The 27,288-nt window shown below is 42.3% G+C and overlaps 1 protein-coding gene across 3 annotated transcripts; it reads left to right on the forward strand.

The window, feature by feature from the left end:
- The first annotated feature begins 57 nt into the window (after positions 1–57).
- MIA3 (MIA SH3 domain ER export factor 3) lies at positions 58–26,993 on the forward strand. Of its 3 annotated transcripts, none has more exons than XM_048057742.2 (29): positions 58–617; positions 1,178–1,311; positions 6,415–6,501; positions 7,467–10,404; positions 11,386–11,670; positions 12,884–12,969; positions 13,610–13,741; positions 14,929–14,950; positions 17,033–17,121; positions 17,273–17,350; positions 17,439–17,549; positions 18,355–18,426; positions 19,000–19,104; positions 19,873–19,995; positions 20,103–20,226; positions 21,073–21,128; positions 21,210–21,300; positions 21,439–21,577; positions 23,219–23,320; positions 23,407–23,467; positions 23,587–23,622; positions 23,714–23,781; positions 24,076–24,173; positions 24,289–24,420; positions 24,602–24,670; positions 24,798–24,874; positions 25,025–25,096; positions 25,736–25,892; positions 26,277–26,993. In XM_048057742.2, exons 1-29 carry the CDS (start codon positions 350–352, stop codon positions 26,603–26,605), a joined length of 6,141 nt encoding a protein of 2,046 aa, XP_047913699.2. In that variant the 5' UTR covers positions 58–349; the 3' UTR covers positions 26,606–26,993. The 3 variants fall into 3 exon arrangements, with proteins under 3 accessions (XP_047913699.2, XP_066849772.1, XP_066849773.1); XM_066993671.1 differs by having other exon boundaries at positions 25,028–25,096; XM_066993672.1 differs by lacking the exon at positions 25,025–25,096 and having other exon boundaries at positions 61–617.
- Positions 26,994–27,288: the final 295 nt, after the last annotated feature.

The raw sequence follows: 27,288 nt of genomic DNA on the forward strand, positions 1-27,288 counted from the left end.
GACCGAAGCCACGGAAAGCCGGGGCCGGGCCCGTTCAGGGTGCTACGTTTTGGGCACTTTCGCCTGCACCACTTTATTTGCATGCGCTTTCTTCGCTGGGACAGCTGGCGGGGAAGTGCCCGCGCTCCTTTCACCACAGCCGTCACCTCAGGCTCTCAGGAGCCGGCCGGGGGCTGACAGGCTTGCCCGGCGAGGACTTCTCGTCAGCGGCGGCCGTTCGGGTCTCTCACGGCTGCCCGCCGTTACCGGCCGCCCCTCCTCGAACCCCGGCACCGCGCAGAGGCTCCGAGGGCAGCCCCCGGCAGGGGCGGGGAAGGTCCCGGGGCTCCGTCTCCGCCGCGGCGGGCGGATGAGGGAGGGAGGGTCCGGGCCGGGCCCTCCCCCGCCACATCGCCCTCCCGCCGGCGCTGCTGACGTGTCTGCTCCCTCCCTGCCGCCGGCCACCGCCAACATGGCCGCAGCGCCGCCGCCGGACCCCCGGCTGCTCCTCGCCCTGCTGCTGCTGCCGCCCCTGCTGCCCCTGCCCGCGCCGCCGCCGCCGCTCTGCGCCGCCGCCGGGCCCGAGCTGGGCCGCCGCTTCGCCGAGCGCAAGCGCTGCGCCGACCCCGAGTGCAGCAGTGAGTGGCGGCGGCCCCGCGGGCCTCCGCGCCCGGCCCCGCTCCTCCGGGGGTCTGCGGAGGGAAAGGGGGCGAGGGGGGAGGCGGGGAGGGAGGGAGGGGGCGGCTCGGGCCCCGGTGCCGGCCCGGTGGGTGCGGGGGGAGCGGTGCCCGCCGAGGGGACGCGCCGCGTCTGGGCGTTCGCCAGGTTCATCCTCCCGAGAGGGGTCTCGGGTCCCGCCGGCCCTTGCCACGAGTGCTCTCCGTGGGTATTTCTTGTGCCTTGGGTAATGTGCGGGCCGACCCGCTGTGAAACGGGTCTCAGCTCGGTTTATTTAACGTTAACGCTTAGCTTGGTAGCGTGCTTCTCAGGCGTAATCCTCAAGTGCTTTATCAAACACTCAACCAGCGAGTGTATTTTTTTTTAACCTCCCATCTTACCCCTTCAATTACATCCTCCTCTCCTGACCTGAGAGTTCACCCTTGTGAGTGCAGGGAGGCCTTATTTTCTGTGCGTTCTCATAAGACCGCTTTATTGCATTTCCAATAGTAATCCTCTGCTTTTTCTCTTCTCTCTACAGTGTTAATGTGCCGAGGGAAGGCAATGAAGGATTTTAAAGGTCCCGACTGCCGCTTTGTAAATTTTAAGAAAGGAGAAGCAGTGTATGTATATTACAAACTAATAGGAAAATCAACTGAGCTTTGGGCTGGAAGTGTAAGTACTGCGAAGCATTTGTTCTCTTTGCTCTTCTTGGCACTTTCTTGTACAAGGCAAAAGGAAAAGAAAAAAATTACAAGAAGGAGTGGGGTTTTTAACATAGAGAAATAGCATAAGGAATGCCATTTTGTCTTGAGACCAATGTAAAATTGGATGGAGTTGCATCAAACTTGAGATATTAAGATCTGTGGGAAAATGGGTATGCTAATACGGGATAAAAACTGTTTCTTTTAGAAAGCTTCCCTTGTGTAGAAAACCATACTTCGCATCACTGTAATTGCTGATCCCTGCGCTACCTAGAAGCTAAGCTTCCCATCCCATCTAGGGAGACTTAAACCTGCACTTGTACTTACCCGTGACGTGGTCTCGTCCTGCCCTCTATGTGATCTTGCTGGATTGTTCCACATACGTGTTTTAATTACATTTCTCTTCCTAATATTCAGCTGCCGTCTTGTCCTTTTTATCTAAGCTGCATGCAGAATTGAAGGAAGAAAAAGTAATAAAACTAAAAAGATTTAAGGTAAATTGTATTTTAAAAGGTCTGTCCGTGTCTTTCAGCTTCAGTAACTCCTTGTAGCAGCTTGCAGAACAGCGACTATATCTAGGTCGTCATTTTCTTTTGGCAATCTGAGAGAGTGACGTTAATAGGAAAGGAGTATCCCTGTAGCAAGCCCTTCTCTAGATGTGAACTTGCAGTTATATTTATTAAAAAACAACAAAACAAAACTTCTTTCGGCTTTCATGATATACAACTTACTTGCCAGACAGAAGCAGAACTGAGAAACCTTAGAGGAAGAGCTGGTTTTGTGGGCTTCCCTTGAAAATTGTGGCGGTTGTTTAGTCCCCTTCCCTTGCTTTCCCCCACACTTTCTTTGTGTGTCTGAAGTGTTTATTTCAATCTCGTTTCTCACTCTGCCCTGCTGCCAAAGGAAGGCAGTTGCCTGTGACAGGGGTCTAGACGGGTTGAAAGCCACAGCTGGGTGTTTACTGTGGGCCCAGTGACTTAGTGGAAAGCAGGATGTATCACTTTCTCTAACCTGTTCAAGCAGGGTGTGGACAGCCAGGCTCTCAGCAGGAGCTGAATCCAATTAGAGCAATACAGGAGAGAACAGAAAACTGCAGCAGTGGTTAAAGAAGAAGAACTTATAATTGTATGGTGCTGTTAATTCCCTTCTGACATGTACTGTACCATAAATAATCTGGTTAATTAGATGTTACAGGTTTCCAGGCTTGCCAGTTCTTGAGATGAGTGTTAGTAGCATGGGGCCAATTTTGCATCTTTTACTAACAAGATGTAGCACAGGCTGTAAGATCAGACGGCATGTTTAAGGTAATTACTGAGTTAATTTGCAGTTTAACCGTGTTCACTGATAGGAAGCTCATGCAACAGTTAGGTGTGTCTTCAAGTTAAAAGGATTTTTGCTTTGAGTTTAACAAGTAAAAACTGAAGTTGGCACATCTAAAAGAACTGTGAAACTCTGAATTGTTTGTTGTATTTTTTTATTGTGTTACATAGTTTTCTGTTTCTTATAGGACAGTGATCACAGGCTAATTCCTTTCAGTCGGTGGCTATGGTCTTTTTTCCTCATTTCCCTGGTTTTACTGACTGCTTTTACGCAGGCGGTAATACTGCAACTAGTTTGTAAATACTGCAGAGTGGTCAGAGGTGCCTGTCCTCGCATGTTCGGTAGGGGGACTGGTACGCGTGAGCCTGCCGTTGACCCTGCTTGCAAACAGTGCTGTGGTCTCTCTCAGGCTTTGTGACTTGCTATGCCAGATTTGGCTGGACGGCTTGATTTAGGCAGACAACCCATGCCTGTTGTGTGCAGTTTTGGAGCTATGGGCTGGCTGTCGCTGGCTAATTAAAAACAAGCTTCCTGGTGAGCTCTGCGTTCAAACATATTCCAGTGGAAGGCATGTTACCTTCTGCTACAGCCCTTTCGGTATCTTGTCCCACGACTTTGTGCCCCTGTGCGTCATTTGGTCCCATGTGTCTACCCTACTGGCTTCTTCCATTTGATGAAGTTCTGGGGGAAATTATTTATTAGGGCCTGTTACAAACTACGAATTCAAGGGACAGCTTTGACTCTTTGACCTTCAGATGGGGACAGAGATTAGGAGAATGTCTGTATGAGAAGTCTGAACTACTGCAACCTGGGGCTTATTTCAAAAGAGTTATAAATATAGGCTCTAATCCTGGAATTGATTTTGAGGAGCCATGAAAATTACAATAGCATTTCTGACCTGAAGGGAAATGATCTGTTAAGAAAAGATTCACCAAAGCTGAAAAATCTATACCAGTTGGGTTTGGGCTTTATTTTCTTTGCTTATCGAGTTCACTCCACCCTTTTCAAGCTGTTGTTGATTTTTGCAGTGTCAGTAAACATACTGTATTGTAACAAAACAGAGCCTTTATACAAGACTTGGGTCATACCTTATTGCTTGCAGAATTCCTGTTGAGCTCAGTATTTTGCACATGGAAAACTTCTGGAACTCAGCTATAATACATATTCCGTATGTGGCCTGGCATACGTTTTTTCAGCATACCTGTCTCAACCTCATTAATACCACAAAGCCAAATGCTAGGGAAATACTCTATGAACATTATTTAATAGCGATTTTATGTTGTGAATTTCATGAGTACTTCAGTTGTAAGAAAATGCTTTTTTCTTTTTTTTCCCCAGAAGGTGGAGCATATCTGGTACTGTCATTGTCCAGTGCAGCATGTTCTACTGTACAAGTAGCCTCTTCTTTAGCATCCACCTCACATTGTTTACAACGTCAAGTTTTGCAATGTAGATTTTCCTCTTAGGCAGTTTGCCTGCATTCTGCCTTCATCTTTAGCAGGGTCCAGAGCTCCAAAACTGCGTAGGTAATTCAAGTTAAAACCGCTCCTTTTTATCAAAACATTTCAGCAAAGAAGCTTTAAATTCTTGCTGCAGAAGATTGCTATTTAATCATACAGCAAAGGGCTGAGGTTTATTACTTTAATTCAAGGTTGAGAAAATTATTTCTGGCCTCATATTACAAGAAATGGATTTGGCTGCAGATCACACTTCCTCCCCGTTCTTATATGTGGGGTAATAGGAAGAAAGGTAAATTTCGGACAAGACAGGAAGGCAGAGTATGTCTGGAGGATCCAGAGGATCAGGGAAGTTGTTCCCATTGTCTCTGTGTTTTCTTAACAATGCCAGCATTCAGAAAGGGCAGACCAAATTGACTCTCTCCTTTAACCAGTGATTTTGGCAGTTTTAAGTACCTATGATGTTTGTGTCTGTTCTCTCATGGAGGTAGGTGGTGTAAGGGTCTGGCTTCTTAGCCAGCAGTGTTTGATGAAGCTGCCACAGCTGGCTGTCGCATGTGGGCACTGGTGGGGGTAAATGCTGTACACACAGCTACATGGTTTCGTCCCCCCAGGGCAATTCAGCTGGGGAGGGAGTGAAACTGTCTTTTAAGTGGTCTGAAGGATGCATCTTTTTCTCCCTCATTTACTTGGCATTCATAATCCCTTTCCTCTATCATATCTGTGTGGAATAAGGAATGTTTCCTTTATTTGCACAGTGGGGCATATTTTTTGTTCTCTTACATGACTGGACTTGTAGGAAAAGAAACAGATAAAATTTTGGGCATGCAGATCATGTATTGCTCATAAACCACATAAGTGGCAAACTGGGTCACTGCAGAGGACTCGTATGGTCAGCAGCTAGGGTTATTCTAAATGAGTTCCAAATTGTGATGCCTAACTATAATGGTAGTCACGGATATTAGTCTGTAAGGAGGCTACTTTAAAGTTTCAGCTTTTGTTTTCAAGAAAGATCATTTAAAACTGGAATACATGTTGGCAGAGAGAAGTATGTCAATTTAGAATAAAACTGTGGTATCCAGTACAAGGACAAGGTTTTGATTTGACTTGTTTAGTTTAATTCCAATTCCCAGTAATAGGTTTGCTCTATTAAAACCTGCATATGTGATCTTTTCCTTAAGAGTGTAATTAGTTGTCTCTCTAGTATGTGTTCACAAAACAAGTGTGTGTGATTGGGGATGTAGTAGATTTTTTTAACCTCTTCTATAACAATCTTCAGAGGTCTCAACTATGGATTGTAGGTTAATAATGAGGAATAGTTAATAAAAAATCCCATAATGTACCAGTACTTACTTTGCTTGCTTAGCAAGCAAATTGGCAATTGTTTTCTTCTTTCAACAACAAAAATTCAGGAAATGACCAATAATTTTTTTTTCTTCCAGATATTTTGGTCCTCTAGGAATGCTGTACCTTTTTGGGTGTGTCCACTGGGCTCTAATTGCCTGGATTATCTAATCTGTGTAGCGATAGCATGCTGTTAATATTGGCTTCTTGACAGCAGCTGTCAGAACTCTCAAGTGAGCATTATTGTGTATCTTACCCAGTGAGTGATAAAGGAGATTCATGTCTTCCACTGTTTGCCTTGGCGTAGCGTCTTGCCTCTCTTTCAAATAGCCATCTGTAACTAATTGTTCGTATTGCTCACTGCACATCAATGATGCATTTACAGATGGGGATATATACTTTCCACACAGTTTTCGAAATACATTATTATATTACCTCAGGGACAATTTTTCATTTTCTTAAAATCTGCTTTAAGAAATATGTATTTTTTTCCTCGAGCTACAATATAAGTTTGTTTACAGTCATGTAACATTGTGCACGAATGTAAGTCTTGTTAGTCAAAGGCCCTCCTCTGCTTACTGCTTGAGAAAATACTCAAGGCAAATATGGCACTAATGCAAGCACAGAATAGCAGTTAAAGCACACGCGAGCCAGAGTGCTTGGGCTTCTACTCCCAACTCTAATAATTTATGTCAGTCTTCAAAGCACAAATGATAAAGTTTACAAACTTCACAAAAGTACTGTGGAATGTAGGTATACAACCTCAATGAAAACTCTTGTAGAAACAAGGTATTGCTAATCTTTTTCTTCTACGTACCGTGTTAAACTCCATCTAGAAATACTCAAAAGTGAGTCTGACATGTTTGTGACTAGTGTCTGTAATTAGGATTTTAAGTCATGTTATTTCAGAAACTTCTTTACTGCTTTTTGTTTGCTTACTTATTTTCTGGCAGGTTGGAAGTGATTTTGGATATTTTCCAAAGGATTTACTTGAAGTAAATCATAATTATACCAATGAGGAGCTAGAGTTACCAACAGATGTAAGTTTTACTTTTTTATTTATTATTTTTTCAATTGCAATGTTACTGCTCCCTCAGCATTCTATAAAATCGCTGAGAAAAAGAATGGAGATATCAGTAATCCTTAGTTATCTGTTGTTGGTAAGCAGCTACATATTTGCACATATATGTTGGGTGGCAAAATGTTTGTTACAGGTACATACGTGGATGGATGTGTAATTACCAGCCCAAAATGTGGGCACTGATGTTTCTGTTCTTGAATAATTCATTTTTGATCTAATAAAATCTGTTTGGATTGAGCTCTGGAAGCTCTGCTAATTGGCTCACACATAAGTTGTTTGGTATACAGAATTGTTTCCAAACTTGAGAAGTTTAAAGTACTATCAGAAACAAAGCTTGCAGTGCTGGCCCTTTGATTTTAGAATTGATCCTTTAACCCTTACACAAATGGCTCTTGTGTACTAATAGCTGTAATTCCAGAACTGCATGGATGCAGCTTCAGATCCTTATGAAATTGCATTCAGTGGTTTGCACAACTTTTTAATTTCTTTTTCAGAAACTGTGTGACAGGCAGCTCCTGCTTGGAGAGCTTAGTCATTTGAGGATAGACCAGCTAATAAAGCCTTGGACAAAGAAGCTTAGCGTCATTTTCTTCTCGTCTCTAGCATTCAGCAATAGAATTGGTTTTAGTTCAGGATATATATGATGAGTAAATTAAAATACTATCAAGTCCATTGCTGGCTTCCATTTTGTTCCTTGCTAGGAGGTCTTTGATGGGGTTAAGCCATGAACTTTTTATTAAGGCTTTTATGAGTCCTTGGGCAAAATTTCCACTGCTTTGAAAAAGAGTTCTGAGGATGAAGGATTCTGCATGATTAATAACATCTAACATTTACTTTGCTGCTGCATCTCTGTAGTCAACCAAATGGATTGGATCTCATCACTGTAAAAAATAAAAATTGACTACATACTATTTTTCATTTTAGGAAACAGACTTTGTTTGCTTTGATGGCGGAAGGGACGATTTTGATAATTATAATGTGGATGAACTTTTGAAGTCATCGAAAGAGACAATAGCAAATGAGAGGGAATCTGAATCAAGTGATCCAAGGACAAAACCAGCTGAAGGAACGGAAAGGGAGGAGGAGGTTGAAAAGGTTGATACAGTACAGTCCCTTGATGCTTTGGAGGCAGACAATGTTGAACTAAGCACAGAGAGAGACGAGGAAGCCCTCACCATGACAGAGGAATTAGATAGTTTTCTTATAGAAGGAACTGAAGGTACTAGGGTAGACTCCAGTGTCAGTAGTCATGAAGAAAACTCTCAGGGAGATCAAACTGCACATGAGCACTTGCAAGGAACGCTAAATGAGAGACTAAAAGGGCTAGAAAGTGAAAATACCAAAAACACTAGTATTGCTCAGGGTGAAACCAGTCAACTTGACAAAGAGAGCGAAGAAGTTGATGCCTATACACTTTTAGACAGAGAGCTCTCTGTAAACTTGAAAACAAAATTTGGCTCAACTGCTGATGCTGTTGTATCAGATGATGAAGTGACTCGCCTTGTTACATCATTGGAAGATGATTTTAATGAAGATTTGAGCATTAATGCTCACGATTCAGAGGAGTCAGACTTTGCAGATCCGTCTGAAGAAGTCCCTTTGCTGTCATTTATGGCGGAAGAAGGGAGTATATCCCTAGGGGATTCAGACACTGATGAAAACAATGGCCTTGAGTCAAAAAATCATGAACTTGATGAAAATGAAGGTGCTATGGAGCTAAATAACCAAAGAGATGATGAGGAAGAACGTGATTCAGATGCACTAATAAAGGATGCCTTCACTAAGAGTGAGAAGTCAGGTGACAGTATAAATGTGGACAGGTTTGAATCTGAGCAAACAAAGAAGAAACAGGATGAGGTGATGCTAATTAGCAAGAGAGAAGCACCAGCAGCTCAACTTGAGGATCTCTCCAAAGAGCTCCTTCGAAATGAACCTATAGGTGCAAGAGATCCAGGTTCAGAAGAAAAAGCAAACAAAACTGAAGAGTTTGAAGAGCAGCTCATGGCTGATGAAATGGCATCACATACTAAGGAGCTGGAAAGTACAACTGTGCCTGATCCTCATGCTTTACCTAGTCCACGAGATGGTCTGAAGACCAAATCATTTGCTGAAAGCAAGCAAGATGCTTTAGGTCTACCTGCTGGTGATGTGAACAAAAGTCCAGAAGGTGTGCCACTTGCTGAAACAGAGAAAGATGAGAAAAAGTTTGAGGATGACACCTTGGAAGAGATCTCAGAAAGTGATTTAAAGCACAAAAAGTTATGGGAGAAAATGAAGGAGAAAGGAAGAGATCAGTATAAGTCTTCTGCTGATGTTCCAGCCAAACCAGTGGAAGAGATAAAAAATGGATCTCAAAGTGACACGGGAGATACTAAGCTTTTAAAAGACAAACTGGAGCATGGAATGCCTGCTGTGGAGAAAGAAATTCTAAGACATGAAGAAGACTCAAAACAAAGAGGGGAGGCTGATCATGAAAATCGAAAACCCGCCTCTTTTAAAGAAGAACCTGAAATAAAAGGGGGAAACATGAAAGAAACCCCTGCAGGTGAGGGAGACCCAAGCCATAGGGGAGCTGCTGAGCAACCTATGCCATGGGAAAATGAAACTGAATATTCAGAGGCAGATGTGAAAGAAGAGCTTTCAGGAAATCTTGGCAAGATGACAGAATTTGAAAAAAGCATTGAGAAAAGTTCCCCTGAAGAAAAATCAAGAAGTACTACACAGAATACTAATAGAGCAAATTTTACCCAGCAAGGAACTGCTCATACTGAGGGTGAAGATTCAAACAAAAATCTTGGCACAAATTTAGCTAGAGAAAAAAACCTAAGGCCAGAATTGCAACCCGAAGAGACAGATGCTGAAGATGAAGCTGACGTGAAACAAATGGAAGAAGAACTACTGGAAGATGAGAATGCTGCAAGTGCAAAGCTGTTACATGCAAGGGTTGCAAATGTACAGGGTAATACGCTAGATGTTGAAAGAAGAAACCCTGAATTAAAAGTACCAAATGAAGCTTTTTCAGGAACTGCAGATCCTACTTACGAAACAGGAGAGGAAACAAACTCATTTTCTGAGGAGGCTGAAAAAATAATAAACATGCAAGATGAACACGAGACTGGAAACAAAGAGTTTGATGTACCAGCGAGTGAAGATGCTAAACTGGATGAGATGGAAGATATCGCAGAAGACGATGAGGAGTCTTCTGAAGCTGAGAACCCATTAGCCGTGGAAGAATATAATTTCAAGTCTTCTGACATGGAGGACAGCAATGACTTTCACCAAAGGAAAGATCATCTCCCAGGGGACATTTCACAGAGAGGCTCAAAAGAGATGCAAAATACAGAGGATACAGGAGATGACCACCAGCAGTCTGCACATTTCCCCAGCCCTGCTGACATTTCAGCAGCCACAAATGACACTGTAACAGAATACAGTGAGTCTGTGAAGCGGCTCACAATAATTAGAGATTTCCTTGATGAAAAGCGTGTAATACGTCTACAAAAGTATCTTGGGCTCCAACATGTGGTTAGGATAGAAGCCATGTTTTACGACATGAAGGTGGAGATGGAACTTGCTCGGAAGGCAAGCAATAATAATGAAGATATAGAAAAAGCGCTGGACCAGATACTTGAGTTTTCAGAATCAAACATCATGGATGTTGTAGGAAAAGTTCTGGATTCCAGGGTAGCAGAAAATAAAGAGGAGGTGGTGAAAGAGATGGATTTGTATGATGAAGAGAGTGCACTGATGGATGATATTCAAGAATTGATATATTCTTTAAGAAGTAAATATTCGTCTGCTAGTGAGAGTGTCCCACTGGCATCTTTTCTCGAACAGGAAGATGATCAGCTGAATGCTCAAGGTAGGATGTTAAAATGCATGTATGATGGCCATTCTGTGGAGAGTTCATGAAAGCTTGGTGTTCTTCATTTGCACAACAAAAACTAAATCGAACAAAATCAATAAATCATTAAACCCCAAACCAGTTAATAGATGAAGTAAAACTATCCCAGACAATGCTATGTAACCTAGAAAGCTTTAAGAAGAGGGTGAGGGAGCAGAATTGGAAAAAGGCCCTGCAGAATCTGCTGGCATTTTGTTTCTTTTTAATGCATATTTTTGCCATTGTGCTGGGTGGGAAATCCTGCGAGAGATTGTGCTCACTATGTTTGTTTCTACGGGCCAGATTCTATGTAAGAAAGGGGGATCGGAGAGTGAATATAGCTAGGAGGAGACATTCAGCTCCTCTTTCAAGAAATATGGATTCACATACGCTAAAGTGCTGGATGTTCTAGGATACTTAGAGCAGCCTTTTTCTGAACTAGCTAGGCCCTAATGCAGTGACTCATGCAACACTGAGGCACTAAATCCATGCACCTAAAAATCTCAGGAGTCTGTATTGTCTTATTTTGGTCCATGTTCATAAAAAAGAGTAGATGGTAGAAATACTGAACAAACTGATCTTTTAGTAGGGGAAGAACATGTGCTGGAGTCTGCTACAGTCTTGCTGTTGTTTTTTGTAATTAATGTATAAGGTAGTAAGGCATGCTCTTAGCAAGACTCCATTCATAGTAATAAAAGTTCAGTGTGTGATTTCTGATAGTCACATCACAAACGATGGAAATATCTCACTGCCTGGTCAGTGGTTGATACCTTCTACGAATTCCGTATGAACATTTAATTAGATGCCACTGAAACTTGATGGAATATATTGAGCAGTACACAAGTTGAAGCGTCAAAAAGCATCAAGATAGCTTTGTCAAGTGCAGTATTTCACTGGAGATGGTTGGGAGTAAGAAATGCACATCAGTTCAATGCTTAAATTCATGTCTTTCTGCCACAGATACTGCAAAAGAGGCTGAATATGACACAGATGCTGTTAGGAATCCAAATGCCATTGATGAGAGCTATCAGAAATTTCAGCAGCTTGAAGATAAGAGGCCAGTTCAGCCTATTGAAGAGGAGGAGGAGAGAAGTGTTGATGTTCCACCTGAGCTTGAAGAAGCCAGCTTTTCGGATAATAGAGAAGCCAAAGAAGCATACAATAGCGAAAGAAGATTGCCACTGGCTGATACTTCCTTTGAGTCAAGTGATTCAGAAGAGAATGCCAGGGAAGATGTTGCTGCAGGTAACCTTTTCGAATTTGGTTGTTTTGTTTTTTTGCACTTAGAAGAGCATGGCTGAATGGTTCTTATAGGCAAATAGCAAGATTTTTCACTAATGTTTCCATTCTGTGTTGCTGTAATCCTAATGGACTTTACTAATCTGTGACAGTCCCTCTAGTGGTAGTATTGTGTAGCTGCCACTCATCTCAGTAGAGAGATTTTTCTACTACCTTTTCGTGCTATAGAAATGAGAAAAGTAATGTTCTCTTGTAAGCACCATAATCCTAGCTCTATGCAAGGGCTGGTATACTGTGTCTCAGGGTGGCAGCAGATAAAGAGCAGAAATGACTGGAAGCTGAGGTTCTTCCACTTGCAGAGCGGAGTGGCAATCCAGCCATTAGGCTGTAGAATCATGATCTCTCATCTTGTTCTTTCAAACTTTGTGACTCCGGGCTATATCCCTGCCAAAAATACTTTTCCAGGAGGACTATAGCCTCACTCAAGCAACCTAGTAATTTCTGGCTAAAGGGTTTGTTGGAGGAGGAGGAAGGCTTGACTGAGTTCTGCTGAGGGGACCAAAATTAAAATCAATCCTTCGCCCTCTGGAGCAAATGTGCTGACCTCTGCTGACGGCTCCTTGTGCCAAGGACGGATCCTGTTACTGTCATCGTCCCTAGCTCTGTTTTGATATCAAATTACCTTCGACTCCGTTCTCTGTGCTAAGCTCAGCTTTGCTCTTCTGCGTTCACCTCTGATTGTGCTTTGCTGAGCATTTAGACAAACTTCAGGCACATCTTGCTCAGCCTTTGTGTGCTCCTGAGGAACCGTACCACACCCTTAGCCGAGCATTTTCAAGCAACTGCTGAGGGGAAATTTGAAGTTGAATGCAGAGATACCGAATGAACTTTAAATGGCTCTTGGGTTACTTAGGGAGTTAAGCGGTCAGATGTTCAGTTGTATTTTGGACCATCTTCTACTTCTTCACGATGACTTTGAGTTTAATTGTGGTTGAATGCTGTTTGTCAGGAATTCCTGCGAGAGCCGCCGGAAACGCGGGGAAGCGCGGTGTGTCAGGCAGGCAGCTGGTAGCAGCCACCCCCCTGTAACACCGGGCTGCTTCCTCGGGTGAATTCACGGCGGCGGCAGCAGGGGGCAGCCCTCAGATCAGGGCAGGGAGCCGCGTGGCCCCGGGCGGTGCCGCCCGCGCCGTAACTAACGCTCCTCTCCCTCCCGCAGCCCCCGACGGCGACGACGGCGGCGGCGGCGCCTCAGGGGCGGCGCTGGGCGGGGCGGCGGCCGCTGCCCGCCGCCTGCTGCTGCAGGTGAGTCCCCGCGCGGCCGCGGCGCGCGCCGATGACGCGGCGGGGAGGGGCGGGGGGAGCCGCGGGCTGACGTGTGCCTGGGGCTGGCTCGCGCCGCCATGGAGCCCGCGGGCGGCGCCGCGCGCCTGGCGGCCCCCGCGGCCCGGCCGCTGCTGCAGGTGAGGGGCGGGGGGGGGAGGCCGTTAACGGCCGTTGGGCTCGGCTGAGCCCCCCCTCTGCCACGGGACGGGGCGCACTAGGGCGGGGGGCGGCCTGCTGGGCACCGCGGGGGTGCCCCCGGTGTGAGGTGTCCGCCCCGCTCGGGGAGAGGGCAGCGCTGCGTTTTCGTGAGGCTCCGTCCGCCTCGGGAATGTGTGGAGACGGAGCAAACGGCTGCTAGCGCCCCGTAGCAAAATACGTGTAGACGTGGGTTCTTCGCCAGCAGGTGGTTGTTGTCAGGTGTCTCTCTCGCTCACTCTTCTGGGCAGAGCAGCTTTGTGGTTTTCTTCGTTTTCAGTTTTCGGTTTACAGAAAACCTGCAGGAAAGCTCTAGATGGTTCTCTGGGCCTGTGAGAGGGATAAAAGTGTTAGTCAGACTGCTTATCTTACCACTGTACTTGATGAGAATGTATTCACAGTTTTCAATGTTATTGGTTTTTAGTTGGTTGCTACCCTGCCTGAGGATATTCGTCCTGGGCCTGATTTCCATGGACTTCCATGGGAGCCTGTTATTATCACTGCCTTAGTGGGAATTGCCACGCTCGCTATAATTTTCTGGAGAACCTGCCTTTCAGTGAGTACAATTCCTGCTTATGAGCCTACCGATACTTAACTGGCTGAGCGGTCTTTTGTGTGACTAAACTTTCAGCATTACCAACGTCAAAGCAATATGCAGTCTCTTGCATTTTTACCTTTTCCAGTTAAAGCACTGATATGAACTAAATGTTGGGGTTCATAGCTAAAGTAACTTGTAATTTTCCTCAAACTAAGAAGGCATTCCTTTTAAGCTATTAATTGAAGGTTTCTTAGTAAGAGGGAGTTTCTAAAGCAGAGTGGGGGAGTGTGATATAAATCTAGAGGGCCGAGGAGAGAAAGGGTCAGTGAATATTTGCAATGAAAAGCCTTCTATGTGCTTGAGCCTGTTGCTGTCTCCAAAACAAGCAGTTAATCACACCCTTCATATTGTCCATAGCACCGTACTACAAAACCTAAAAACCCGATCATAATTCTCACTGAAGATCCTCTTCCCCACTCTGCTTCTCACTTTGCATTTCTTCTCTTCTTTCATACGTGGATAACTTTCTGTGCAAGAAAAATACCATCATCAGCTCTCATTATATACAGTTTATATTATAGCTACCCAATTCAGTGATGCTATGAAATCTGTGGCATACTTCATCTTTGCTTGACGAAAGTAAATTAAAACCAAATATTATCTGGAACAACACTGGTAATTTTTTTTGTTGCTTGACTTTTGATGTTTAATGCGCCATGTCAGTTTCAAATGCAAAATACTGTTGATACAGCATAAAAAGGAGAGCTTGTGAATTTCTTTAATGGTGTTAGTTTTGAAACGAGCAGCTGTAATGCAAACATGCATTGCTTTAGGATCGTGGGTCAAACTGGGGTGCAAGTGTTTTTTATGTTTGCAGGTTCATGATTGTTGTTTGATGCAAAACAGTTCAATTTTCTTTTTTTTTTTTTTTATGAGATATGGCCAGTTACTGGTATCCTTTCAGTGACTAAGTAAACAGATATTTACTTAGGCTCTAGGACAGGGCATTAACCTAGAAGCTTTTATTAGAAAACAGCTTAAGCTTGTTTGTAGTGTTATTCAATACTCTTGTTGGCAGTGATGGATGTACTTTCCGTATGCTTCTTTAATCTGGCTATATGTGGTAACTTGCTTCCATGGGGGGGGAAAAAAAGACATTTTCACTTCCTTATGGCTAATTTTTTTCTTTTTTTTTTTTTCTGTAGGTAAAGAGTAGAATCTATCAAGGTAGGTTTCACTGTGCTTTTTGGTGTACTTGATGGTTAGGCATGTAAAAGTGTTGAATATCATTTCAGTGGACAGTGTTAATCTTCACTTCCTTTCAAGGATAATGCCAAGTCTGGTTATGGTGTAAGATAGGCTGGTAGGTGATGCTTACTTAAATCTGACTATTTTGAATATGCTCTGATTAGGAGAAACAATGCATTCCACACCTGCAAATTAAAGAAAAGGCAAGGAAAAGCTCCACTTTGTTCAACTTAAATGTGATCCTTGCTTAACTGGTATGATGGCAGTGGAGAAGAATTTGTTCTGTTTTCTAACTAACAGTGAATTTGCTTTTGCTTGGTGCTTCTCACAAAAAGCAGTATCTAATTCCTCTTGCCATTTCCTGTTGAAGGGAGCCTGAAACTGGTTGCTTTGCAGTTCTGAAGAGACGTTCTAAATGTAGATGCAAATGCGCAGATATTCCTGTGGCTAGTTCATAGCTTGATGTATATAAGATTAAACTGTATTGAGCGGAAAGGAAGTAGAATTCCAAGTATGGTGACTGCTACAATTTGTAATTGAATACAAAATGAAAATATGAAGGAATCGTCTTCATATATTCTTTCTGCTTGTTTCCTCGCAAACCATACTACTTATTTATCATTTCTTTCTAGTTTTTGTTGTAGTTGTACGGCAGTTTCTTTTCATACAGTTCATGCAGATTGTCAAGATGAAAAAAATCCATCTTAAGTCTGTAAGGGGACTTTCTTTTGCTGGAAAACACATGTTTTTCCCTCTTCAATAACGCTGCTATTCTGCTATATAAATTACTTAGCAGCCTTTCCTGAAATAATGAGGAACATACGTCTAACCTTTTTTTTTTCTCCTAAATATTTTCTTGTGTTATAGAAGCTACTGAAGCTAAGAACAAATATTCTTCAAGCAGGATAGATTATGTTGATATTAAAAAGTCTTTATATAAAATAGAGGAACATTAACAGTGACAAAAATACGTTAAATGATAGATTACATTTGGAATCCTGAAGATAAAATCTATTACCTGCTGTTTATCACAACAGTGAAATTGGGAGATTGGGTTAATGTGGGGATTCCTGCCCCCTTAAAGTGCTCAGAACTATCTTGTACTTCAGCAGTTGCTTGCTGGCCCTCCTCTCCCCTAAGCAGGAAGGGCCAGGGGATCATCTAGGCCAGGAGCTTTCTCGTAAAAGAGGAGGGAGGAGTAGCAGTTGCCATTGCACTGTGTAGGATGCAGTTGGAACAACCGGTGCTTCCTGTTGTTTGTGCTCCAGGATTTGCTGTGAGGCAAATGGGCCTTGGGATGTTCACATACGGGGGTGGTTTAGGACTTGAAAAAGAATGCCAATTGGATCGGCATTAATTTGCAATAAAATAATTTAAGTGTGGTAATAATGTACAGTGAATCCTAAAGGTTGGTTGGAGAGTTGTTTGGGTTGAGAAGGAAATGCATGACTAAAGAACAGTTCTTAGAATCTTTAGGATGAAAGGTCACGGCCCTTTTTGAAGTCCAGAAATGGTGTCTGTTAGAAAGCCATGCAGCTCCGTGAGGCTCTGTGATGCCATTTGCTAGCTGACGGTCTCTTTTCTGTTCCCGCTAACTGAGAGCTTTCATCCTATTACCTTTGCTGACCAAACGTTCGGTTCCTATACAGCAGAAAGAGGTAGTTGTTAGGGAAAGTGGTTGCATCTCCCTTGGGTATCAAACAGCAGTGTGAGACCACTACAACATCCTCACTGTCAATTCTTCCCTTCTCTTTTTTTAGCCAGCATCTCACTTCTCTCTGCTGTGTGGTCAATGACCAGCTCCTGTGAAGTGGATGCAAGAGCTCTACGCTGTGCATCAGTATTTAATGCTTTATGGTCTTGTTTTCAGTCCTGGCTTTAAATGAAAGCTGGAGATGCTCTGACTGCTAAAGAAAGGGCTGATTGCCAGGAAATTTACAACTGTCCTGACTTGTGCTTTATTCCTTTCTTGAAAATGTTCCCTAAAGTGATAGCTCTGATTAATTTTTTTCCTCTAGGATGTGAAGTATAGTTACTGTAAGCTTTCTTTTTTCTTCCTAGTGACCGAAAAGCAACTCGCAGAAAAGATTAAAAACCTTCTACAAGAAAAAACAGAAATCCTAGACAAGATGTCAGAATATGATCAAAAGGTATCGTTCTAGGTTCTTGTCTCTTGCTTCCTGACTTTGTTATTGGTTTATTGGCACAGTAAGTGTAACAGATAGTATATTTTTATTTTCTGTTCTTACTGAATATTACGTTGACAGTTTCCTCAGTTCTGTTGGTTGTTCTTGTGCTTAGATAAAGCAAGCAAAGGAATCAGTGAAAGCAGCCCAAGAACAAAAAAATATTCTCTCTGATGAAACTGCAGGGCTTAAGGTAAGGAACAGTTAATCATCTTTGTACTAAAAGCGAATGTGTTAATAAAATAACTTGCTTTAGTTGGTCTTGTACTTTTTTTTTGTAGGACACTGTCAAAGGGCTGGAAGAAGCAAATCGTAAACTGGATGACAAAATAAAAAGTCTGCACTCAATGCTTGAAACAGAGAGAAAGCAGAATGAGAAGAAACAGAAAAAAGTAAGAGCAATCACACTAAGGTCTTGAATTGTCCTTAACTTAAAATGCCCTACAAACTGTTCATTAATGGACAGAGGTATAGAAAATGAGATGACCCACCTCAAAAAGAACTGAAATGAAATTTCAGGTTCATTCCAAGTTCAGGGGGAAGATTTTGTTGACTTCTGTTGTTTTTTAAGATTTGGTGAACTTCTGTAGTTGTACTTTCATACACAAACAGATGTATTCCACTTGCGGGCTGGTCTATCCTAGCAAAAGCCAGGAAGTTCCTTAACAATGTGGGCTGAAGATTTCAGGCTGGTAAGAGAACTTTTCTCGTGCTTAGAGGAAGCATCTAATTTGATAGTAAGTGTGAAGATCTCTAAGCCGCCCCTAATTTGTGTCCAGAGGTGTTACTCTTTTTTTTTTTTTCTTCCCCTTTTTAAAGCCTGATTTGCTGAGATAATACTTACTATTGTAAGCTCCAACAGGTTCTTTGGTGTTTTGATCAAAGGTTGTTGCTAATGACAGCAACACGTGGTACTTTTGTTCTAGGCAGCGTAGGTGTAAAGGGAGCTTTCCCAGTCATGCACAAGCAGAGTCAAAGGCGAAAGGTGATTCTAAAGTGCTGTGTGGTTTTTATTCCTTGCCCTGCTGATAAGGCAGCGCTGTTGTTGCTAGTCTAATGGCTCGTCTGAGTGGTAGTTTGTTGGTGCTTAAAATTTCTTTTATGCTTTCAAAATGCACAGGTTAAAATAATGACACGCTCAGGTTAAGCCGTGTACTAGACTAATACAGACTCACTGCTCATCTTCTTCTTGTACAGATCTCTGAAAGCCAGAAGTCCTTGGAAAAACTTGAAGAGGCTATCAGTGTGCATTCTGCTGAGCTTTCAGAGGTAAAGCATTACCTGTCATATAGAACCATAGAATGGTTTGGGTTGGAAGGGACCTTAAAGATCACCTTGTTCCAACCCCTCTGCCATGGGCAGGGACACCTCCGACTAGATCAGGTTGCTCAAAGGCCCCATCCAACCTGGCCTTGAACACCACCAGGGATGGAGCATCCGCAGCTTCTCCGAGCAACCTATTCCAGTTCCTCACCGCCCTCTGAGTGAAGAACTTCCCCCTAACATCTAATCTAAATCTCCCCTCTTTTATTTTACCCATTGTCCTGTCATTATCTGACTGAGCAAAAAGTTGCTCTCCATCTGCTTTTTATAAGCCCCCTTTAAGTATTGAAAAGCTGCAGTAAGGTATCTGCATTCTTTCAACAGTCACAGGTATAACTTCTGTGCAGGAAAATTCATGCCTAGTATCTAAGAGAAAATGCTAACTGGTAAGATTTCAGTTTGTGCATGTATACCTTTTTTCTGTTTCCCGGTAATACGTTGCTCTTACTCTATTACATTTTGACCTTTATCACTCTTTTTGTTCCGTTTTTTTTTTTTGTTTGTTTGTTTCACGTGTAGGTGCAGATAGCCCTTAATGAAGCTAAATTAAATGAAGAAAAGGTGAAGTCAGAGCTCCAGCATGTGCAGGAGGAGAATGCTAGGCTGAAAAAGAGCAAGGAACAAGTAGGTTCTGACCAGACCAGGCAACACTGCTTCCCTTTTGACTTAAATACCAGGGCTTTATTCCTAGTTTTCCTGAGTGTATCTTTGCTGTGTCTGAGTTTTCTTAACATATTAGAATTTCCACCGTTAATATTTAAATCCCTCCTGCTTCTTGCACAGGTTTTTTGTGCAAGTTAGCCACACCTCCATTATGCAGGCTTTGCCAGTTCCAGTGATTTGGTTTTTGTCAGTAACTTCACAGAAAACTTGTGCTGATACGGTGTCACTGTATGATCAGGAGATTGCTACTTGGGATGTCAGAGTAACGAATTGCCAAAAAGCAATTCTGAAGCAAAGCTAAACGAAGAGCCCCTTTAGTCCTGAAATGTCATGACAGTACTTCTGCAGATACTTGCAAGTGTCTCTGCTTTCCTTCTCCATATATGAAGTAAATGCTGTCTTAAGGAATCTGGTTTGGTTAACCTCTGGGCTGCAATTAATTCTTCATGTTCTGAAGTGTGTGAGCAGTTTGTTTTTGATGTTGGGGTAGAAGATGTGAAAACATAAAATTTGGAAAACCGCTTAAGAGTATAATTTGCAAAAAGATTCCCAGCATCCAGTTCTACCAATAGACTGGTGATGTGTGTGATAATTGTGAAGTTTACACCTGATCTGTGACCTGTGGTGATCAGTTATCACCAGAGTTGGTAGTAAAACAGACTTCTGTTACATGTAGCCTCTACTAAAAATAATCATTAAAAAATCATCTTGCCTTGGTGTTTCATACAGCTGCTAAAAGAAGCTGAAGGTTGGAGTGAGAGACATACTGAGCTCAGTGAGCAGATTAAACTGTATCAGAAGTCTCAGAAGGACATAGAAGAAGCACTTGCCTATAAGGAAAATGAAATTGAGGTAGGTTCTTTGTAACAAGCTTTAAACAGTACTTGTTGTTAAGTACTTTGGAATACTTAACAAAACGCAGTGATTCTCCTTCAGTGATCCTATGATTTCCGTACTAGGTTTTAACTAACTGCATTATGCAGCTGAAGCAGCTTGACATAGATCCAGCATCTGAGGCCAAGAAGGATGGTGAAGGGCATGAATGGAGCAGAGGGGACGATCTGGCCAACGGAGAGTTGCCAGGTATAGTGATCCTACCTGCTGGCTGCTGCACACAGTAGCTAAAGCATATACGGTGTTATGTTCATGTCGTACGGGGAGCAAGGAGAATCCACGTGTGTAGCTGCTTGTGGGTTAAGAGACTGCCAGGTTTAATCTTCTGTCAACAACACACAATATCTAAATGAAGGGAGAAATGGTTAAAAGCCCTATCATTGTTTTTAGATTACTGTTTAGGCATGTTGTAAGTGTAATGAGTTCTAAAGATTAACAATAAAATGTATAATGAAGTTAGCAGTTAAGACTGTTGGGAAAGCTGAGAATCTCAGCTCTGTTGCTAGGCTACACTTATTTTAATACGAGTATTACGGTTACCTCAGGATAGATAGCTAATTTGGGTAATCGCATTTTTTAATAAGAAAAACTGGAATGGAAGTTTGCAAGACTATTTAGGAAGCTTGTCTTGCTTAATATTGTAAACATTTGCTGTGTCTCTGATTCTGAATGCTTCCCCTTTCCCGTGGTTTTTCTAACTGTACGGTATAAGTGGGCTGGAAATTCCCGCTTCTTGATTTTCATATACTGTGTCCAGTAATGGATGCTGCATTCACATTAATATTAGTGTCATGGCTAGAAGGAGCAACAAGGAGGAATCTTCTGGAATGCCTTTTGAAATAAATCTACTGGCTTTGTTGTGCTGGTCATTGAATTACTACTGTGTTTTGTCCTGTTCCCCTCCCCCCTCCCCCACCATTTTTTTCTTTGTACCTATCCCAGCTTAAAAGGCAGGGAGTATTATTTTTAACAGCTACAGAGTCCAGGGAATTGGGGTTAAAAAATAAGGAAAACAAGTTTATTTTTATCTTCTAGATAATGAGAATGAAAAGATGAAGACTCAGATTAAGCAGATGATGGACGTCTCCAGGGTATGCTGCACGAGATATCTAATAAATGCAGCCATGTTACTGCTGTGCCTAAGATGATAAACATTTGTTGCTTTTTTTCAGGTAAAAACTATGTTATCCATAGTTGAAGAAGACAGAAATCTTCTGCAGTCCAAACTGAGTGATGAAGTAACAGCAAGACATGAGCTGGAAGGTGGGTAGGCTTAGCAATGAATTGCTTAGGATGAAATGCTGTTTGTGGTTTAAAAATAAACGGGACACTGAAGTGGCATAATAGTTCTCATTGTAACTTTCTTTTCAACTTCTTCACTTACCTTTGCTTCTCTGACAGAGCAAATAAAAAAATTAGAACACGACTCCTGTTCGCTGCAGTCAGCCAAAGCTCGACTGGAAAATGAATGTAAAACACTACAGCAGAAAGTAGAGATTCTCGGTGAACTTTACCAGCAGAAAGAAATGGCGCTCCAGAAGTAAGCCTTTCATTACTCTTTCACGAGATAACATATTCGATCATAAGCACTATCCAATTGCTCTTTGTTCAGTAGGGTCAAATGATTTCAAGTTGCACTTAGAGTGAAAACTGATGACTGCCATTTAAGTACAGTTCAAGCTAGTAGCCTACCCACAGATTCTCAAGGCTGTCACTTGAGAACAGCGTCACTTTCCACACACAGTATTGTCTTCTACAAAAACAAAAATTAAAAAAAAATGGGGGAGACCAAGCATGGTTTGGTGTGAGAATTCTGTGGGTGGTTGGTATGTTGTATTGTCAAGTAGAAGTTAAAGACTGTTGATAAAGACTTGTTTCGCTTACTCTGATTTTTAGTTAAATTAATCTGATTTTCATAATGTAGCAGCTTAATATTTTACCCTTGTGAGCTTTTTGCTTTTTTCAAAGGGCTAAATTAAGTTTGAGTTCATGGTGATAGCTGAGGTGAATGAAACACTACTGGTGAAGAATGAATGTGTATCTGTATTCATTTAGCATTCACACATTTGTTTACTTACTAAAATGTCTGTAATAAAATCTGTTCTGTGGAGAAAACTTTAGGTAGGGACATTTTCAGCTGTATTTTGTAAGAAAAATGGAATTGGATAGAGAAGCAATTGAAAGCTCTAAGGTTCAAGTGTGAGGGAATTTGGAAGCTCTAAGGTTCAAGTGCGTGGGCTGGGAGAAGCACAGGGTTGGAACAAGCTAAGGAACTTAGGCTGTATAGCACCTCGGTAGTGAGGCTGTCTGATCTCATAACCTCAGGACCCAGATGTAATGAACACATATTAGAGAGGTAAAGGATAGCCCAATTTTTAAGGAAAAAAAACTTCCTCTTGACATCTCTGACTGAAGGATTTATATTCCTTCCAAAACTTTTAGGAAGTTACACTGTCTGTTATGTATTGATTTGAATTTAGGACTTCCTGTATTTCTGGAAAACTGTTTCCACATGTAGCTAAGGAGATGGATTATGTTGAACTGGCTATTAGCAATAGTTAACTTACTACTAGTTTAATGGTTCCAGTTTTGTGGGATAGCTTTTGTAAGATAGGAACACACTGTGAGCCTCTTAAATATGTCCAGAATAATATCAAAGAATATTTATTTAGCGAACCATAAGGTTAAAAATAGTGTGAAAATTGTTCCCATAATAAATTGATGTGGAGAATACTGGGGAAAAAAAGCTTCTTTCCACACACTTGATGACTGTTGGTGTGTTTGCTACCTGGGTGCTGAATTCCCCCTTTTCTCTGGACCTTTCCTCGATTCCCTTAGTTAGATGTTAGTTCTGCATATTTCTTTCGTACCTTTTTAAATCTGGATTACCATTTGTAGAATTGTTAAGTAAATTTGGGGATTGAAGAGATGAATTATTCTGCAACTGCAAGATTCTGACAGATCTTTCCAGCCAGTTCTAACTTGTAAATTTTCAGGTTTTACACACAACGAGTTTGTCTGTTGGTTTCAAAAGATGGTATTTCTGTCTTTTTTAATCTCCCTTGATTTTGAGTTGTAGTAGATGTAGAAAGGTGGAATACATCATTGTGTGGTGTTGTTGCTGTTTTTTTTGTTTGTTTGTGTTGCACGTTTTTGTTTTTTTGTTTTTTCCCCTATGTAGAAAACTAACTCAAGAAGAATATGAGCGTCAGGAGAAGGAGCAGAAATTGTCTGCTGCAGACGAAAAAGCCGTGCTGGCCATTGAGGAAGTGAAAGTTTACAAGTAACTTCATTTTTCTGAAGACTCTTGTTTATCTCTATTTCAGCTGCTGAAAAAAACTCATTTAAACCTCTTTTCCTTTTGTACAGGCAAAGGATTCAAGATATGGAAGAAGAACTGCAAAAAACAGAGAGATCATACAAAAACCAGGTAAATTACCTGCTTGCTGGTTATTGTGTCACCATTTCCTGCATCATTTTAATGCTCTGAGTTCTTGGAAATACTAGTTGTTGGACAAATGAAAGCTAATACAATCCTTTTCTTCTCAGATTGCCGCTCATGAGAAAAAAGCACACGACAATTGGGTAAGAATGCCCTTCCCTTTCTGATACAAAAAAAATATATTTGGCATCAGGCTCGTGCAGTTAATGCAGCTGGCAAAATTTTCCCTGACAGCTTATTGCCCGCTCTGCTGAGAGAGCTCTAGCCGAAGAAAAAAGAGAAGCAGCCAACCTGAGGCAAAAGTAAGTACAGTACAGGCTGTCTTTATTGCTCTGTGAACATGCTGTGTTTCTTAGGAGGGGAGGAGCTCAAAACTATGTGAGGTGCTCAGTTAGCTTGTTTGTGTAAAACCTGCAGTGTATATACGAGTTAACTGATTTTTAAACTATTAAACTGTTTCGATGGTTAATATAAGATTTCTTGGTAAAAGCTGTAACATTTTACAATGCAGTTTGCTTATGATACTGTTTCATGCTAATGAATGCAATTCACATGTGCTACTTGAATTAAAAATAACTTTATTTTTTTAATTTTAGATTAATAGAAGTGAACCAAAAAATTGTTATGCTTCAAAGACCATTAATTGTGAAGCCAACTCCAGGCAGACCCGATCGCCAAGTCCCACCACGACGAGGTAAATGCTGCCGTTTCTCCCAAAACTTTGGTCTTCAAATCATTTTATTCTAAAAAAAAATAAGGCTTTGATATATTGTAGGAAAGTACATCGCTTTTTTTACTTCTTGATGTAGGGCCCTTAAGTAGGGATGGCTCTTTTGGCCCATCACCTGTGAGTGGAGGAAATCCGTCACCCACACAAATGATAGAAGTTCCTGGTCGGCCCCTTTCTGCTCCTCGAAGGGAAGGCTCAAGAGGTGAATTTGGTAAGCAGTGAAGCTTCCTTTCTGTCCTAAGTATCTTATATGCTACAAACCCAAGAAGGTCTGATTGTGATTGTAGAGATATTGACACCTGCTTTATTAATGCAGAGGTTTATTTATTTATTTATTTTAATAGAAATAGCTTAGGCATGTGTTGATTAGAATCTCTGGTGTTCCTCTTAAGGTACAGTGGTAGATGGCCCCTCTGTTCCACGAAGGCCACCAGAGATCCCTGGAAGGATGTCTGTTCCTGGTAAGTTACGTGGTCTCTGCAACCACTTGCAACGTACTCACTTATTTTTTCACTTCAGAATTGGAACTTCAAGACCAGTATTCCTTTTCCCAAAGCATCATTAAAACATGTATGGCTCTCCCTACAGATCTTGGGCCTGCTGTAGCATCCCTGATCAGTAGTGGGCCAAGAACCTCCTCCCCTTCCACAGCAATGGACAGAGCGGTAAGCTGAAAAAAACCAACCTTCAGGCAACGTTTCTAATACATGATTCACTGTACTTCTTGCTGCTTCTTTAACTGTGTCATGTTCTGTCTTGTCTGTATCCTGTCACTATCCTTATTTGCTGTCCCCTTCCACCCTCACCAAAAAAAGCAGCCCTCTCCCAAAGAGTCTGAAGCCCCCTGTGTAACTACTGATTCACCTTCATCTATTGAACCACCTACAGTGAGTATTCAGAGGCTGAATATGGTGTTACGCTGCTTTGATGGAGAAGAGTAACAGGCTTGGTGTTCTGAACTGCTAAATAACAAAATACTCTGCAAAACTAACCAAGGGCTTATGTCTATCTTGAAAGGTTTCTCTAATGATGAATGGTTGCTGACTGTTTTTTTTTTTTATGGAATTAAGGAAATCAGACCTTTCTTGTTAAGGACTGCAGGGAAACACTTAACTTTGGAGTGACTACAATAATCTTTAGAAGCTGACTTACCTGTACTATTTAATTCCACATGTAACTTAAGGTGGCAGGCCCTTTACCAAAGGGGTATCAACCAAGGACACTTCTAAAGGGAGTGGTCGATCTTCTCTTTAGCTAAAGCTGTACTCAAGAAACTTGTCATCTCAGAAGATACACAAAGTATTCACTCCTAGGTAGTGCAAGCAGCCTTCTGGGTGAAGGGACAACGATGGTGCAGTGTATTTCCTTACTTTCTACTTGGTTAATGCTGTTTGGGCTGTGTCTTTTTTTCTTTCTTTTTTTCTCCACCTTTTGGCCTTCAGGTGAGTGGTTGTGGTGTTCAGCAGTGTGAAGGTTTCTCTGATGCAGTGAGTAACATACTGGATTTTTAACCTAATCTCACGCAGGCTAACGTTAGTCCCAAAGGCCCACCTTCCTTCCCTGGGACACCCATCATGACCTCTCCAGTGATGGGACCTCCACCCCCACCGCCTGTTCGTTACGGACCGCCGCCAGCTCCTCTGCGTGGACACTTTGGGCCCCGGCCTCTTCCTGTGCCCCTAGGTACAATTGTATTGCCTTGTGCTGAAACTGAGCTTGTCCCGCTGAGCTTCTCAGACGACTGCTGTAGAGCTGGGAATCTGCCACCTGGTGGCACGCAGCCTCCCCATTCTTCATGAGGTCAAGCTATCTTGCTCAGAAGGTTTGGGTGGCTGTGTTTCTTTTTCCCAAGCCTCCTTAATGCCAGAGTGTTTTTGCCTGCTTAGTCTAAAATCGAAACGAGCAGCCAAAAGGCATGAGAATATAACGAATGGCCTGTGAGGTCTGCATGTGACAATGACCTACCCCAGAACTGCTCCAGCAAATCAATAAGTGAGGAACAAGTCAGGAGCTTCGAAGTTTATGTTAAACTTTTAATTTACCTCTCATATTTTCCTTTCCTTCTAGTTCGTGGTGCTCCCTTACCACCTCCAGCTGCAAGAGATTTCTTACCTGGCCCCCCATTAGGAATGAGAGATCTGCCTCCTGGCCCGCTACCACCCCCTCCAGATCCCAGGGCATATGGACGTGGGCACCCTTCTTTCCGACCTCTAGGTCCTCCTGGCCCGAGAGATTATCCTCAAGGCCCACGGCTACCCCCGCCTGGCTCAAGGGACTATACACCTTCTCCTAGCAGAGACTTGCCTCCGTCAGGACCTAGAGACTACCCCGCAGGCCCTCCTCCACCACCAGCAGGCTCAAAGGACTACACACAGCCTCCAGCGCAGAAGCCCTAACTGCAGTCTCTGGTCAGCAGCTCAATGGAATGGACTCTAGCACACTTCCTGCGGTCAGGATTTTAGGAAATGGTTTTCTATTTGAAGCCGTTTGTCTCATTTCAGTATATTTCAGCTTTTGCAGGATTAATTTTTATCCAGTTGCTGCAGACATCTTATGTGCATTTATGATCACCTTAAACTCATCCATCCTCTTGGGCTGCAAGAACCTTTTTGTGATGGACTTGAACCTACTCTAAACGTGCAATAGAAAGGAAGTACCTGTGTGGCTAGTTCTAATTAAATGTAGCCTCTGTAACCAGTTGGTGAATGAACTAATTTCATGAAAAATGTAAATCAAATCATTTCCTGTGGAAATAATTTTTAAGTAAAATGCTATCTTACCTGCCTTCTCCATCACATCATTCAGCTGCAGCTATTCTAGTCCAGGAGTTTACATGAGGACTGTGAGGTGTGGTTTTAGTTTTGTTTTTTTTTTTTTGAATAGATGTCTGGTCAGAGATCAGAAGCACAAATGACACTGTATTCAAAGGAAGGTTATAATAAAAAGCAAAATTCCTTTTGCTAAACCGTGAAGGCTTTGTTTCAGTGCCATTTTTTGTTCAGAATGGACATTATAACCAGAGAATGCTATGTTACTGAACCAGCCATGACCAAGTTGGAGAACTGAGTCCAAGCTGAGT

This window comes from Anser cygnoides, chromosome 3 (assembly GCF_040182565.1).
Source record: "Anser cygnoides isolate HZ-2024a breed goose chromosome 3, Taihu_goose_T2T_genome, whole genome shotgun sequence".
Taxonomy (NCBI): Eukaryota; Metazoa; Chordata; class Aves; order Anseriformes; family Anatidae; genus Anser; species Anser cygnoides.

Bases quoted from the DNA above. Each gene is read 5' to 3' on its own strand.
- MIA3 (XM_048057742.2), top strand. From the start codon at position 350: ATGAGGGAGGGAGGGTCCGGGCCGGGCCCTCCCCCGCCACATCGCCCT. The intron at 618-1,177 runs GTGAGTGGCGGC...TTCTCTCTACAG, and splicing joins CGCCGACCCCGAGTGCAGCA to TGTTAATGTGCCGAGGGAAG. The intron at 24,174-24,288 runs GTAAATGCTGCC...TTCTTGATGTAG, and splicing joins CCAAGTCCCACCACGACGAG to GGCCCTTAAGTAGGGATGGC.